This window comes from Delphinapterus leucas, chromosome 5, assembly GCF_059928025.1.
Source record: "Delphinapterus leucas isolate spDelLeu-1000000601 "Yukka" chromosome 5, BTC_Dleu_Yukka2, whole genome shotgun sequence".
Lineage (NCBI taxonomy): Eukaryota > Metazoa > Chordata > Mammalia > Artiodactyla > Monodontidae > Delphinapterus > Delphinapterus leucas.
This window is the reverse complement of record NC_143133.1, coordinates 107,220,515-107,236,919: the sequence shown is the minus strand read 5'-3', so window position 1 is coordinate 107,236,919 and position 16,405 is coordinate 107,220,515. Positions and strand designations below refer to the sequence as shown.

At 35.1% G+C, this 16,405-nt stretch overlaps 1 protein-coding gene across 4 annotated transcripts in view; it reads right to left on the bottom strand.

Annotated features, from left to right (window-relative positions):
• The window catches only part of LRBA (LPS responsive beige-like anchor protein), a 748,688-nt gene that overhangs the window by 632,527 nt on the left and 99,756 nt on the right, over positions 1-16,405 (bottom strand). For all 4 annotated transcript variants that reach the window (XM_022599722.3, XM_022599721.3, XM_022599723.3 and 1 more), the window contains 4 exons: positions 13,440-13,561; positions 13,226-13,352; positions 12,403-12,522; positions 10,450-10,596 (listed from right to left, as the gene is read on the bottom strand). In XM_022599722.3, the coding sequence (XP_022455430.1) occupies positions 10,450-10,596; positions 12,403-12,522; positions 13,226-13,352; positions 13,440-13,561 (516 nt within the window). The remainder of the gene's footprint in view (positions 1-10,449; positions 10,597-12,402; positions 12,523-13,225; positions 13,353-13,439; positions 13,562-16,405) is intronic.

Below are 16,405 nucleotides of genomic sequence, written 5' to 3'. Positions count from 1 at the left end.
GTTTATTGATTTGGTTGCTCTCTTCCTTTTTTTTAATATATATTTCTTTTTCCTTTTTTTCCTTTTGTGAGTGTGTGTGCGCATGCGTCTTTGTCTAATTTTGTCTGCAGAGCTTTCCTTTTACCATTTGTCGTAGGGTTCTGTCTTTCCATTTTTTGTTTGTTTTGTTGGCTTTTTCTTTTTTTAGTATAGTTTTTAGCACTTGTTATCATTGGTGGATTTGTTTATTGCTTTGGTGGCTCTCTTCTTTCTTTCTTTTATTACTTTTTTATTTTTAATAATATTTAATTATTTATCTTAATAACTTTAATGTATTGGTTTATTTACTTCTTCATTCTTTCTTTCTTTCCTTTTTTTTCTACCCTTTTCTTCTAAGCTGTGTGCCTGACAGGGTCTTGGTGCTCTGCCCGGGTGTCAGGCCTGAGCCCCTTAGGTGGGAGAGCTGAGTTCAGGACATTAGAACACCAGAGACCTCCCAGCTACACGTAATATCAAATGGCAAAAGCTCTCCCAGAGATCTCCATCTCAACACTAAGACCCAACTCCACTCAACGACCAGCAAGCTACAAGGCTGGACACCCCATGCCAAACAACTAGCAAGACAGGAACACAACCACAACCATTAGCAGAGAGGCTTCCTAAAATCGTAATAAGGTCACAGACACCCCAAAACACACCACTGGACACGGTCCTGCCCACCAGAAAGACAATATCCAGCTTCACCCACCAAAACACAGGCACGAGCCCCATCCACCAGGAAGCCTACACAACCCACTGAACCAACCTTACCCACTGGCAGAAGACACCAAAAACAACAGGAACTAAGAACATGCAGCCTGCGAAAAGGAGACCCCAAACACACTAAGTTAATCAAAACAGAAGACAGAGAAATACACAGCAGATGAAGGAGCAAAGTAAAAGCCCACCAGACCAAACAAATGAAGAGAAAACAGGCAGTCTACCTGAAAAGAATTCAGAGTAATGATAGTAAACAAAATGGAAAATCTTCAAAACAGAATGGAGAAAATACAAGAAATGTTTAACAAGTAGATACAAGAACTAAAGAGGAAACAAACAGTGAAGAACAACATAATAAATGAAATTTTAAATTCTCTAAAAGAAATCAATAGCAGAATAACTGAGGCAGAAGAACGGATAAGTGACCTGGAAGATAAAATAGTGGAAATAACTACCACACAGCAGAATAAGAAATAATAATGAAAAGAATTGAGGACAGTCTCAGAGAACTCTGGGACAATACTGAACACATCAATAGTCGAATTACAGTGGTCCCAGAAGAAGAAGAGAAAAAGAACGGTACTGAGAAAATATTTGAAGAGATTACAGTTGAAAACTTCCCTAATATGGGAAAGGAAATAGTCAATCAAGTACAGGAAGCACAGAGTCCCATACAGGATAAATCCAAGGAAAAACACGCCAAGACACCTATTAATCAAGCTATCAAAAATTAAATACAAAGAATAAATATTAAAAGCAGCAAAGGAAAGCAACAAGTAACATACAAGGGAATCCCCATAATGTTACCATTTGATTTCTTAGCAGAAACTCTGCAAGCAGGAAGGGTGTTGGCAGGAGATATTTAAAGTGATGAATGGGAAAAACCCACAACCAAAATTACTCTACCTAGCAAGCATCTAATTCAGATTTGACAGAGAAATTAAAACTCTTACAAACAAGCAAAATCTAAGAGACTTTAGCACCACCAAACCAGCTTTACAACAAACGCTAAAGGAACTTCCCTAGGGAGGAAAACAAGAGAAGGAAAAGACCTACAATAACAAAACCAAAACAATTAAGAAAATGGAAATAGGAACATACATATCAATAATTACCTTAAATGCAAATGGATTAAATGCTCCAACCAAAAGACACAGACTGGCTGAATAGATACAAAAACAAGACCCGTATAGATACTGTCTACAAGAGATGCACTTCAGACCTCAGACACATACAAACTGAAAGTAAGGGGATGGAAAAAGATATTCCATGCAATGGAAATCAAAAGAAAGCTGGAGTAGCAATTCTCATATCAGGCAAAATAGATGTTTAAATAAACACGATTGGAAGAGACAGAGAAGGACACTACATAATGATTAAGGGATCAATGCAAGAAGAATATATAACACTTGTAAATATTAATGCACCCAACACAGGAGCACCTCAATACATAAGGCAAATGCTAACAGCCATAAAAGGGGAAATCAACAGTAACACAATAATAGTAACAGACGTTAACACCCCATTTTCACCAAAGGACAGATCATCCAAAATGAAAATAAATAAGGAAACACAAGCTTTAAATGCTACATTAAACAACATGGACTTAATTGATATTTATAGGACATTCCATGCAAAAACAACAGAATACACTTTCTTCTAAAGTGCTCATGGAACATTCTCCAGGATACACCATGTCTTGGGTCACAAATCAAGAGTTCGTAAATTTAAGAAAATTTAAATCATATCAAGTATCTTTTCTGACCACAATGCTATGAGACTAGATATCACTTACAGGAAAAACTCTGTAAAAAAATACAAACACATGGAGGCTAAACAATACACTACTTAATAACCAAGAGATCACGGAAGAAATCAAACAGGAAATCAAAAAATACCGAGAATGACAATGAAAAATACCTAGAATGACAAAAAATACCTAGAATGACAATGAAAACACGACAACCCAAAACCTAAGGGATGCAGCAAAAGCAGTTCTAAGATTGAAGTTTATAGCAATAAAATCCTACCTCAAGAAACAACAAACATCTCAAATAAACAACCTAAGCTTACACCTAAAGCAGTTAGAGAAAAGAGAACAAAAAAACCCCAAAAGTTAGCAGAAGGAAAGAAATCATAAGGGACAGATCAGAAATAAATGAAAAAGAAATGAAGGAAACAACAGCAAAGATCAATAAAACTAAAAGCTGGTTCTTTGAGAAGATAAACAAAATTGATAAACCATTAGCCAGACTCATCAAAAAAAAAAGGAAGACTCAAATCAATAGAATGAGAAATGAAAAAGGAGAAGTAAAAACTGACACTGCAGAAATACAAAGGATCATAAGAGATTACTACAAGCAACTATATGCCAATAAAATGGACAACCTGGAAGAAATGGATAAATTCTTAGAAAAGCACAACCTTCCCAGACTCTACCAGGAAGGAAGAGAAAATATACACAGACCAATCACAAGCACTGAAATTGAGACTGTGATTAAAAATCTTTCAACAAACAAAGGCCCAGGACCAGATGGCTTCACAGGCAAATTCTATCAAACATTAAAAGAGCTAACACCTATCCTTCTCAAACTCTTCCAAAATATAGCATTGGGAAGAACACTTCCAAACTCATTCTACGAGGCCACTATAACCCTGATACCAGAACCACACAAAGATGTCACAATAAAAGAAAACTATAGACCAATATCACTGATGAACATAGATGCGAAAATCCTCAGCAACATACTAGCAAACAGAATCCAACAGCACATTAAAAGGATCATACACCATGATCAAGTGGGGTGTACCCCAGGAATGCTAGGATTCTTCAATATACGCAAATAAATCAATGTGATAAACCATATTAACAAATTGAAGAAGAAAAACCATATGATGATCTCAATAGATGCAGAAAAAGTTTTTGACAAAATTCAACACCCATTTATGATAAAAACCCACCAGAAAGTAGGCATAGAGGGAACTTACCTCAATATAATGAAGGCCATATATGACAAACCCACAGCCAACATCATCCTCAATGGTGAAAAACTGAAACCGTTTCCTCTAACATCAGGAACAAGACAAGGTTGTCCACTCTCACCACTAACATTCAACACAGTTTTGGAAGTTCTAGCCACAGCAATCAGAGAAGAAAATGAAATAAAAGGAATCCAAATCATAAAAGAAGTAAAGCTGTCACTATTTGCAGATGACATGGTACTATACACAGAGAATCCTAAAGATGCTACCAGGAAACTACTAGAGCTAATCAATGAATTTGGTAGAGTAGCAGGATACAAAATTAATGCACAGATATCTCTTGCATTCTTATACACTAATGATGAAAAATCTGAAACAGAAATTAAGTAAACACTCCCATTTACCACTGCAACAAAAAGAATAAACTACCTAGGAATAAACCTACCTAAGGAGGCAAAAGACATGTATCCAGAAAACTATAAGACACTATGAGAGAAATTAAAGATGATACAAACAGATGGAGACATATACCATGTTCTTGGATTGGAAGAATCAACATTGTGAAAATGACTAAAATACCCAAAGCAAACTACAGATTCAATGCACTCCCTCCCTATAAAACTACCAGTGGCATTTTTCACAGAACTAGAACAAAAAATTTCACAATTTGTATGGAAGCAGAAAAGACACCAAATAGCCAAAGCATTCTTGAGAAAGAAAAACAGAGTTGGAGGAAACAGTCCCCCTGACTACAGACTATACTACAAAGCTACAGTAATCAAGACAGTATGGTACTGGCACAAAAAGAGAAATATAGATCAATGGAACAGGATAATAATCCCAGAGATAAACCCACGCACATATGGTCACCTTACTTTTGATAAAGGAGGCAAGAATATACCATGGAGAAAAGACAGCCTCTTCAATAAGTGGTGCTGGGAAAACTGGACAGCTATAGGTAAAAGAATGAAAGTAGAACACTCCCTAACACCATACACAAAAATAAACTCAAATGGATTAAAACTAAATGTAAGGCCAGAGACTATATATCTCTTACAGGAAAACACAGGCAGAACACTCTATGACATAAATCACAGCAAGATCCTTTTTGACCCACCTCCTAGAGAAATGGAACTAAAAACAAAAATAAACAAATGGGACCTAATGAAACTTAAAATCTTTTGCACAGCAAAGGAAACCATAAACAAGATGAAAAGACAACCCTCAGGATGGGAGAAAATATTTGCAAATGAAGCAACTGACAAAGGATTAATCTCCAAAATATACAAGCAGCTCATGCAGCTCAATATCAAGAAAACAAACAACCGAATCCAAAAATGGGCAGAAGACCTAAATAGACGTTTCTCCAAAGAAGATATACAGATTGCCAACAAACACATGAAAGGATGCTCAACATCACTAATCATTAGAGAAATGCAAATCAAAACTACAATGAGATATCACCTCACACCGGTCAGAATGGCCATCTTCCAAAAATCTACAAACAATAAATGTTGGAGAGGTTGCGGAGAAAAGGGGACCCTCTTGCACTGCTGGTGGGAATGTAAATTGATACAGCCACTATGGAGGACAGTATGGAGGTTCCTGAAAAAACTAAAAATAGAACTACCATATGACCCAGCAATCCCACTACTGGGCATGTACCCTGAGAAAACCATAATTCAGAAAGAGTCATGTACCACAATGTTCACTGCAGCTGTATTGACAATAGCCAGGACATGGAAGCAACCTAAGTGTCCATCGACAGATGAATGGATAAAGAAGATGTGGCACATATATACAATGAAATATTACTCAGCCATGAAAAGGAACGAAATTGGGTCATTTGTAGCGAGGTGGATGGGCCTAGAGTCTGTCATACAGAGTGACGTAAGTCAGAAATAGAAAAACAAATACCGTATGCTAACACATATATATGGAATCTAAAAAAAACAAACATGATTCTGCAGAACCTAGGGCCAGGACAGGAATAAAGACGCAGACATAGAGAATTGACTTGAGGATATGGGGGGGAAGGGTAAACTGGGACAAAGTGAGAGAGTGGCATGGACTTATAAATACTACCAAATGTAAAATAGATAGCTAGTGGGAAGCAGCTGCAGAGCACAGGGAGATCAGCTCGGTGCTCTGTGACCACCTAGAGGGGCAGGATAGGGAGGGTGGGAGGGAGACGCATGAGGGAGGAGATACGGGTATATATGTATATGTATAGCTGATTCACTTTGTTATAAAGCAGAAACTAACACAGCACTGTAAAGCAATTATACTGCAATAAAGATGTTAAAAATGAAAACATATTTACAATATGTTAAAAACCATTGTATGTTGAAATAGATTTATGAAAAGCTATATAAAAAAAAAAAGAAAGAAACGAAATTGAGTTATTTGTAGTGAGGTGAATGGACCTAGAGTCTGTCATACAGAGTGAAGTAAGTCAGAAAGAGATAAACAAATACCGTATGGTAACACATATATATGGAATCTAAAAAAAAAAAAAAACAATGGTTCTGAAGAACCTAAGGGCAGGACAGGAACAAAGACGCAGACGTAGAGAATGGACTTCAGGACACAGGAAGGAGGGGGAAGGGTAAGCTGGGACGAAGTGAGAGAGTGGCATGGACATATATACACTACCAAATGTAAAATAGATACCTAGTGGGAAGCAGCCACATAGCACAGGGAGATCAGCTCAGTGCTTTGTGACCACCTAGATAGGTGGGATAGGGAGGGTGGGAGGGAGACACAAGAGGGAGGAGATATGGGGATATATGTATATGTATAGCTGATTCACTTTCTTATAAAGCAGAAACTAACACACCATTGTAAAGCAATTATACTCCAATAAAGATGTTAAAAAATAAAATTAAAAATAAATGGCGAAATAAAACAAACTTCAAATAAATAAACTTAACTGAAAGTAATCTACTGACTAGCAGAACAAAGCCCAACGATCTTTAAAAAAAAAAAAAGCAAGAAAATCCAGACATTTACGTGGTAAAAATCATAATGTCCAGTATTTAATCCAAAATTACTAAACAAACCACAAAGTCTGAAACAACCAGCAGACTATCAGTAAATGAAAATAAACCCAGAAATACAGATGATGAAATTAGAAGAAAAAGACATTAGAATAGTCACAACTATGGTCAGGTATTTTTTTTAAGACAATGTTGAAAGGAGAAAAACAGATAATGATAATTATCAAAACTTATCAGGACACAAAATACTTGAAATGAATAATTCTCTTGATAGAATTAATGGCAATAAGGCATTTGATAAAGAAGGATTAGTGAACATAAAGATAATACCATGAAAACAATCCAAAGCAAAACATTTCTTATAAATCAGGCAAAAAATAGCATCTCAATGCTCTGTTTGCTTGTATCTAACGTCTAAAATAAATGTAATATGAATTCTAGAAGAAGATAAAAAACAGAAAATATATTAAAGAAATAATAGCAAAAAGTTTCATATTTCACCAAAACCATAAACCCACAGAACTGAGCACTTCAAATAATCTAAAGTAGGCTAAACATGCACACACATACACACACGTACATACACACACACACACACACACACACACACACACACACATAAACCCATACCTACATATACTATATTCATTTTCTAAAAATCAGTGACAAGAGTAAATCTTAAAACCAGCAAGTGAAAAGAAAGACATATTACATATAGAGGAAGACCACACACTTCTTGTTAGAAACTATGCAAGTCAGTTAAACAAAAGAATATCTTGAAAAAGCTCAAAAAAGAAAACTGTCACCTTCAAATTTTATAATCAGTAAAACTATTTTTCAAAGCTGAAAGAAGAACAAAGGCTTTTTCAGACAAATGAAAGCTCAGAAAAGCCACTGACAGTAAATCTCCATTATAAGAAATAATAAAACAATTCAAATGGAAGGAAAATGATATGAGACAGAAACATGAATCTACACAAAGATGTATCCTAGAAATGGTGAATACATAGATAAATACAAAGTATATGATCTTCCTCACTTTAAATTTTTTTAAAATATAAATGAATGAATCAAAAATAATAAAAATGTATCAAAAGGACCATAATATATGCAGAAGTAAAATCTACAAAAATAACAAAACCGAGGACAGGAAGGGGAATTGCAGGATTATGTTGGAAGGGTCTTACACTGCACAATGTCATTTACTGGTAGACTATGATAAGTTAAAGTTTAAAAAAAAAAACTAATAAACCAATAGTAGAAATAAGTGGAATACTAAATAATAGGCAATCTAAATCAAAGCAGAGAAAGAGGAAAGAATCAAAGAACAGAAACCAAATAGCAAGATGGTAGATTTAAGTCCCACAATATCTATACTTATTCATACACTGGATGTAAATCATGTGAACATTCCAATGAAAGGCAGAGATTGACTGACTCAATAAAAAAGCAAGACTCATTTTACAAAATTCAGTATCCTTCTAATAAAAACTCTCAGAAAACTAGAAATAGAAAAGAAATTTCTCAACTTGAAAAAGCGTCTATAAAATATGTATGAATGCTTTCCCTCCAAAATCAGGAACAAGGCAAAAATGTCTACTCTTGTCATTTATATTTTAACTATTTATCCTGGAGGTCCTATTTAGTACAATAAGGGAAAAAAGAGAAAAGGCATACAGATTGGATATGAAGAAGTAAAGCTTACAGTCTACATGAACATGTATGTAGAAAATACTAAAACAGCAACAACAAAAAACTAGTAAAACTAATAAGCAAGTTCAGCAAGGTCTTGTTAAAAAGTCAATAAAACTCAACTACATTTCTATACACTACAAACAAATGATTGGAAATTAACTTTTTTAAAAATGCAACTTAAGATATTACCTAAAAAACATGAAATATTTAAAAATACATTTTACAAAATGTATGCATGACCTGTACAATGAAAACCAAAAAACACTGCTGGGAGATATTAATAAAGACCTAAGTAAATAAAGATATCATGGTCACAGATTGGATAATCCAGTATTAGTGAGATGTCAATTATCCTCTAACTGATCTATACGTTAATACAGTACCAAATAAAACCCCCAGTAGACTTTTTTGTAGAAAGCGATAAGCTCCTTCTAAAATACATCTAGAGGCTTCCCTGGAGGTGCAGTGGTTGAGAGTCCGCACGCCGATGCAGGGGACACGGGTTCGTGTCCCGGTCCGGGAAGATCCCACATGCCATGGAGCGGCTGGGCCTGTGAGCTATGGCCGCTGAGCCTGCGCATCCAGAACCTGTGCTCCGCAACGGGAGAGGCCACAACAGTGAGAGGCCTGCGTACCGCAAAAAAAAAAAAAAAAAAAAAACCAGAACGAGAAACTGCTAGGGACCCACTCAAATGTCTAATATTAAAAAGACCAGCAATACCAGGTGTTAACAGGATATGAAGTAAGTAGAAAGCTCATACATTGCTTGTAGAAATGAAAAATTGTGCAACTACCTTGGAAAAGAGCTTGGCAGTTTCAGCTGCCATACCAGTTAACAATTCCACTCTTACATATTTATGAAATACACAAAGAATTGTACAGCAATATTCATAGCAGCTTGTTCATAATAGCCAAAATCTGGAAACAACCCAAATATTCATCAAGAGATGAATGGGTTAAAAAGTTGTGATATACTCATACAAAGGAACACTACTTAGCAATAAATAAGAGGGAACTACTAATACAAAACAACATAGATGAATCTTAAAACATGCTAAGAAGAAACCGAACTCCAAGGAGCACACATTGCATGATTCTATTTACATAAAACCTTATTAAAAACAAATCTATTTGATAGTGACAGAAACAGATCAGTGGTTGCCCGTCAACAGAAACGGGGTGGGGTTAGAGAAGCACAAGGAACTGACTAGGAAAGAGCAGAGAGGTACCTTTTGCTGTGATAGAAATGTTCTATGTCTTGATTGCTGCATTATACTTTTGTCAAAACTAATTAAAATATGTATACTTTATTGACTCCAACAGTACGTAAATTAATGTAAATTAATTTTGTTTTCAAAGGAACATAACAGACAAATCACTCCCTGAAACCAAACTAGATTAACAATGGCTTAACCTAAAGGTTCCCAAACTTCCTTGATTCATGACACTCTTAGCTTCACAGTAATGTTTTATGGTGTTCCAGACCAAAATAACATTTCTGTTTATTAGTTTGACCCAACTACTTTATATTTTAACAATTTATTAGCCATTTGAAAAACTTAATGCACAAATTGAAAAAATGTTTCCTTCATTATTATATTAGCAAAATTATTTATTAATGGGATGTATATGCATCTTGGGTACTGCACAAATTCTCAAATTTTGGAATCAGATTTCATAGCTCATCCTCATTTCCTGTTCCACACTGATTTTCACATGGTACTTGCTCTTTATCACAGCAAGCATTAAAAACTTAGCTGTGCAAGGATATGACATCACCAAAAGAAATGCAGCATAAATTAAAGTTGAAACTTGAGCTAGTACTTTGCACAGTGCCCCACATATGACAAGTATACTATGCTTCCCACAAAACTTTCAAAGACCCTTTGGACGGACTCCTGTGACTTCCCTATGGTGCCTTTGGTTACTTTCACATACAGTTTAGTAACCCAAGGTGTAAGCTGCCCCATGCACCACCCACCTATAAATCAAGCTCAACTAACACTGGTTAAGCAGGGAACAGCAAGTAAAGTACCTTGTATCCTAGGCCCAATTGATAAATAGCAAAAATCTGAGCTGCATTAAGAGCTTCACTAAAAAGGTAAACTGCAGTCATCTGACCACAGAATACCCTATTAGCATCTGCTGTTTCTGATGAGCCCAGGAAACACTTGTCAAAGGTCTGTGAAAGAAAACAGAAAAGTTTATTAGAGAAAAAACAAAAAATTATATCCTCCAGAAATAATAACAAACTATACTGGTATAAATATTTTGCCCACTCTAAAATATAATCTGAATAGATTAAAATAATTCATTTAGCATTTCACTTCATTCATTCCCATTTGGTGTAGAGATCAGGAAAGACATCATAGAAAGGAGATAAGACAAGTTTTCCAAAGTACAATAAACAAAACCTGATGACAAAGTGGATATAGGAAACAGCCAGAGAAATCACTATGGACTCTGAAGGTTCATACTTGGTCAGCCAAAGAACCAGACAGAAGAGCAGGCTTTGGAGCAATGAGGAAAATCATGAGTTAAGTGTGGGACATATAATGAATGCGTCTTTTCTGTGAACTAATGTGGATGAAGAAGCAATTGCCAACAAGGTTCTGCATGGTGAGGAGTTAAGACTGTAACTTTTTGTAGACATCAAGATACAAATAATGGGTGAAGTCATGGAGTAGATGCAATCTCTCAAAAGGAATGTGTAAATCAAGAAAATCAGGTGTATGTTTTTCTTCTTCAGACAAAAAATTCCTCTTAATAACATCCAGGTTGCAAAGACCCCATTTTAAAAACTCATGTATACAACAAGGAGGAAGAAAAGTATCCATATCTCTTTAAAAGTATCATTTTATACCATGAAACTGTTAGGAAGGATGTTGAAAAATATGTATGTGTTGACATTAAGGAATATAATATAAAAATTTTTAACATTTGGGTTCTGAAGACAAACCACCTATATCAAATCACTGGCTCCCACGCTGCTGATTTTGGCAAATTACTTAACCTCTCTGTACTCAGTTTCACTGGTAAAATGAAGATTACAACAGTACTTACCTTGCAAGGTTGGGGCTTACAGAAAATAAAGGTATTTATTACAATGCCTGGAATACAATAAGTACTCAATAAGGATTAATGTAAGGAAAAAACAGGTTGAAAAGCAGTATACATATCTGATCCCTTTTTTATATTTAAAAAAATAAGAGCTAACATTTATTGAGCACTTATTCTGTACAAGGCACTCTGCTAATGAATCTGTGAACAGTATCTCATTTAATCAACCTTCTGAGATACATACTATTTGACACCCATTTTTAGGTGGAGCAAACTTTGGCCTAATAGACTAAGTAAGGTCATACAGTCAGTAAGGGATTCAAACCTAAGTCTATCTTTTATAACAACCTGGGCTCTTAAGGTCAGCATTTCAAAATATGTAAATATCTATAGGATAAAATATGAAAGGAGGAGTTATTGGTAAATGAGTGTTGCAAGCTTGCATTCATTTTCCTGATCTGTATTTTTCGAGGTTTCTATTAAAAATGTAAGTGGGGTGTGGGGGGGAGAACATTTAAATTAAATCTAACCTATGAATCTCTTTTTGAATCTTGAAAATATTATAACATAATAGTTATCTATATGAATTTTATGGAAAATGTATAAGCATGCATCATCTAACTCATTCATAAAAATCATCAGAAGCCTGTAGTAGAGCTCTCAGGTTTAATTTGATCAATGGACCAATGACACAAATACTTTCAAGATATACCCACTGTTACCTATGAATCTTCTCTAGCCTTTCCAGAATAATTTTGTAACAATGACTGAGTAATATGTGCCATATTAGCACAGTTCTACTCTCTTAATATATTAACATGCTACCCAAACTATGATTATAAAAATCCACCATTGTGGTATTCTACAATTTATATTCAATGTAAAATATATTTTTCTTATTTCACTGTAACTTTCTCAAATTACTTACATCACTGGTGTTGACAAACCATGTTATCTCTCCATAGGAAGCAAGCTCACCATTCACATAACATCGAAGCTCACTGTTCTTCCACCGGTTATAAATGTGCACTATAGTTACCATATACCACTGAATAAGCAAAACAGTTAAAAAAAAAAAAAGATAAAGATAATGATCTTTCCAATAACTCAACCACATTGATAATAACAAGTAAAAATTAAATTCTAAATTACAATTAAAACTAAAAATAAAATAAGACTACCTTTATTAAATTCAATATTCTACCTCTTGAACCATATTGATTCAACGGAACTCTCAACAAATAACAGCTTCCCATGAAATTATTTTTCAAACTTTTTATTATGACAATGTTTAAATATACTTCCAAAAGTAAAAAGTTTAGTACAAACTCTCTCACCATCTCGTTTCCACAACTGTCAACATTTTTATCATATCTGTTTTATCTGTCTATTTACCTATCTACATATATACAGATGTATATTTTGTTAATAAACCGTTTATTAATCTCTAAATTTTAAGGTACAAAAGAAAATACATATTACTACTAACACTACTACTACTACTAAAATAATTGCCACTGATATTTTCCCCCTGTATTTCCTTTAAACTCTACAAATAACTAAATATTCACTCTTTTCATTATCCAAATCAGAGAGGTTAACAATTGTCCAGTGATTTACACTTCATTTTCTAAAAGAGTATAAACACAGAGCTATGATTTACCACATATTATGTCAATAACACTAAAGCAAAGCATTCTGAAGGTTAGAATAGCTCGGTAACATAACTATGACTCAGTAAGATCACATACCTTTTGTGGCTTGAAATCAAATTTCACACAGTGTTGAAAGCCTTTTCCTTTTGACTTTACTGATGTTATAATTAAACATCCCCCAACAAAGTGTGCAGAATAACCAAGACCTTTGCTGGTTCTGAAACTATAAAATATAAGTTTTCATTTCATCTCCAAATATTCTTCTCATTTTCAAAGTAAAGTAACAACACTAAATTACAGAAATACATACCAATACAAATATGGTTTATCTTTATCCACATTGATGTTATTTACAGGATCCATTCTAAGCCAGGTATGAAATGTAAAACCATTCTGGTATGGCCATTTGGCTATAGGAGGTAATGCAATAGCCTAAACGAAAAAGCTTTGAGTTACTGACTCACAATGAAAAATTTTGTTACTGAAATCATGAAAATGAGACCTTACAATGCTATATATATTCCTACTAGATATTATTCTACATCATGATTAAAATATGCAGTAGTCTCTTTATCTGAAAGAAGATTTTAATAACTTCTAAATATTCCAAAATATATAGTAATGATGATAATTTAATTAAACAATAGAAACATTCCAAGTGACCTGCTTGATGCACTATCATAGGTGCTTCATTTCTTACAATAAACATGGCCAAAGAAATTCCTATTAAAAGGGTTAGGCAGTGGGCTTCCCTGGTGGTGCAGTGGTTAAGAATCCACCTGCCAATGCAGGGGACACGGGTTTGAGCCCTGGTCTGGGAATATCCCAAATGCTGCAGAGCGGCTAAGCCCGTGTGCCACAACTACTGAGACTGTGCTCTAGAGCCCATGAGGCACAACTATTGAGCCGATATGCCTAGAGCTCGTACTCCACAAGAGAAGCCACTGCAATGAGAGGCCCGTGCACCACAAAGAAGAGTACCCCCACTCCACACAGCTAGAGAAAGCCTGCCCACAGCAATGAAGATCCAATGCAGCCAAAATTAAATTTTAAAAATTTAAAAAAAGAGGTAGGCAGTGATATCAAATTGGAAATTTGTTGCTGAAATGTTACATAAGGTAACAGAAGAGAGAAAGAGGGACAAGAAAGGAAAGAAAAAAGTTAAGGAAAAAGCCTGGAATATAATTTTTTTAACAGCAAATATATAGCGGAAGAGGATTCGTTCATAACATTTTTTTCATAATATTTTAAACTTTTATTCATGTCACTATATAAATGATTTTACCACTTGGCTTAAATTTTTATTTAAAACATCATATTACATACTGCAAGGGCCCCCAAATCTCCAAAACAAACTTGAAAAAGAAGAACAAAGTTGGAAGACCCATACTACCAAATTTAAAAAATACAACACAAAGATACAGTAATGAAGATTTTACCATATTGACATAAAGATAAAGATCAATGAAATAGAACAGAGAGCCCAGAAATAAACCCTTATATTTGTGATCTTGATTTTCAACAAGAGTGTCAAGGCAGTTCAATGAGGAAAGAATAGTGTTTTCAACAAATTTGCTGAGAAAACTAATAATTACCAGCAAAGGTATGAAGCAGACCACTTGCTTACGTGTCACACAAAAAATTAACCCCAAATCAATGATAGATAGACCTAAATGTGAGAGCTAAAAATATAAAACTCTTATAAGAAAAAATAGGGTTAAATCTACATGACACTGAGTTAGAAAAATCCTTCTTAATTAGGCAATGAAAGAAAAAATATATGAATTGGACTTCATTAAAATTAAAAACTTTTGTGCTTTAAAGGATACCCTCAAGAAAGTGAAAAGACAAGCCAAAAGAATGGGAGAAAATATTTGCAAGTTATTTATCTGATAAGAAACTTATTTCTGGAAGAATATATAAAGAATTCTTGAGAGGGCAGACAGCAGAAGCAAGAAGAACTACAATCCTGCAGCCTGTGGAACAAAAACCACATTCACAGAAAGATAGACAAGATGAAAAGGCAGAGGACAATGTAACAGATGAAGGAACAAGATAAAACCAGAAAAACAACTAAATGAAGTGGAGATAGGGAACTTTCCAGAAAAAGAATTCAGAATAATGATAGAGAAGATGATCCAGGACCTTGGAAAAAGAATGGAGGCAAAGATCGAGAAGATGCAAGAAATGTTTAACAAAGACCTAGAAGAATTAAAGAACAAACAGAGATGAACAATACAATAACTGAAATGACAACTACACTAAAAGGAATCAATAGCAGAATAACTGAGGCAGATGAACGGATAAGTGACCTGGAAGACAGAATGGTGGAATTCACTGCTGTGGAACAGAAAAAAGAAAAAAGAATGAAAAGAAATAAAGACAGCCTGAGAGACATCTGGGACAACATTAAACACAACAACATTCGCATTATAGGGGTCTCAGAAGGAGAAGAGAGAGAGAAAGAACAAGAGAAAGTATTTGAACAGATTATACTCGAAAACTTCCCTAACATGGGAAACAAAAGAGCCACCCAAGTCCAGGAAGTGCAGCGAGTCCCACATAAGATAAACCCAAGGAGAAACACGCCGAGACACATAGTAATCAAACTGGCAAAAATTAAAGACAAAGAAAATTTATTGAAAGCAGCAAGGGAAAAATGACAAATAACATACAAGGGAACTCCCATAATGGTAACAGGTGATTTCTCAGCAGAAACTCTACAAGCCAGAAGGGAGTGGCATGATATACTTAAAGTGGTGAAAGGGAAGAACCGACAACCAAGATTACTCTACCCGGCAAGAATCTCAATCAGATTCGATGAAAAATCAAAAGCTTTACAGACAAGCAAAAGCTAAGAGAATTCAGCACCACCAAACCAGCTCTACAACAAATGCTAAAGGAACTTCTCTAAGTGGGAAACACAAGAGAAGAAAAGGGCCTACAAAAAAAACCCAGGGGCTTCCATGGTGGCGCAGTGGTTGAGAGTCTGCCTGCCGATGCAGGCGACATGGGTTTGTGCCCCGGTGTGGGAAGATCCCACATGCTGTGGAGTGGATGGGCCTGTGAGCCATGGCCGCTGAGCCTGAACGTCCGGAGCCTGTGCTCCACAATGGGAGAGACCACAACAGTGAAAGGCCCGCATACCGCAAAAAAAAAAAAAAAAATCCAAAACAATTAAGAAAATGGTCATAGGAACATACATATCAATAATTACTTTAAATATGAATGGATTAACTGCTCCAAGCAAAAGACACAGGCTTGCTGAATGGATAC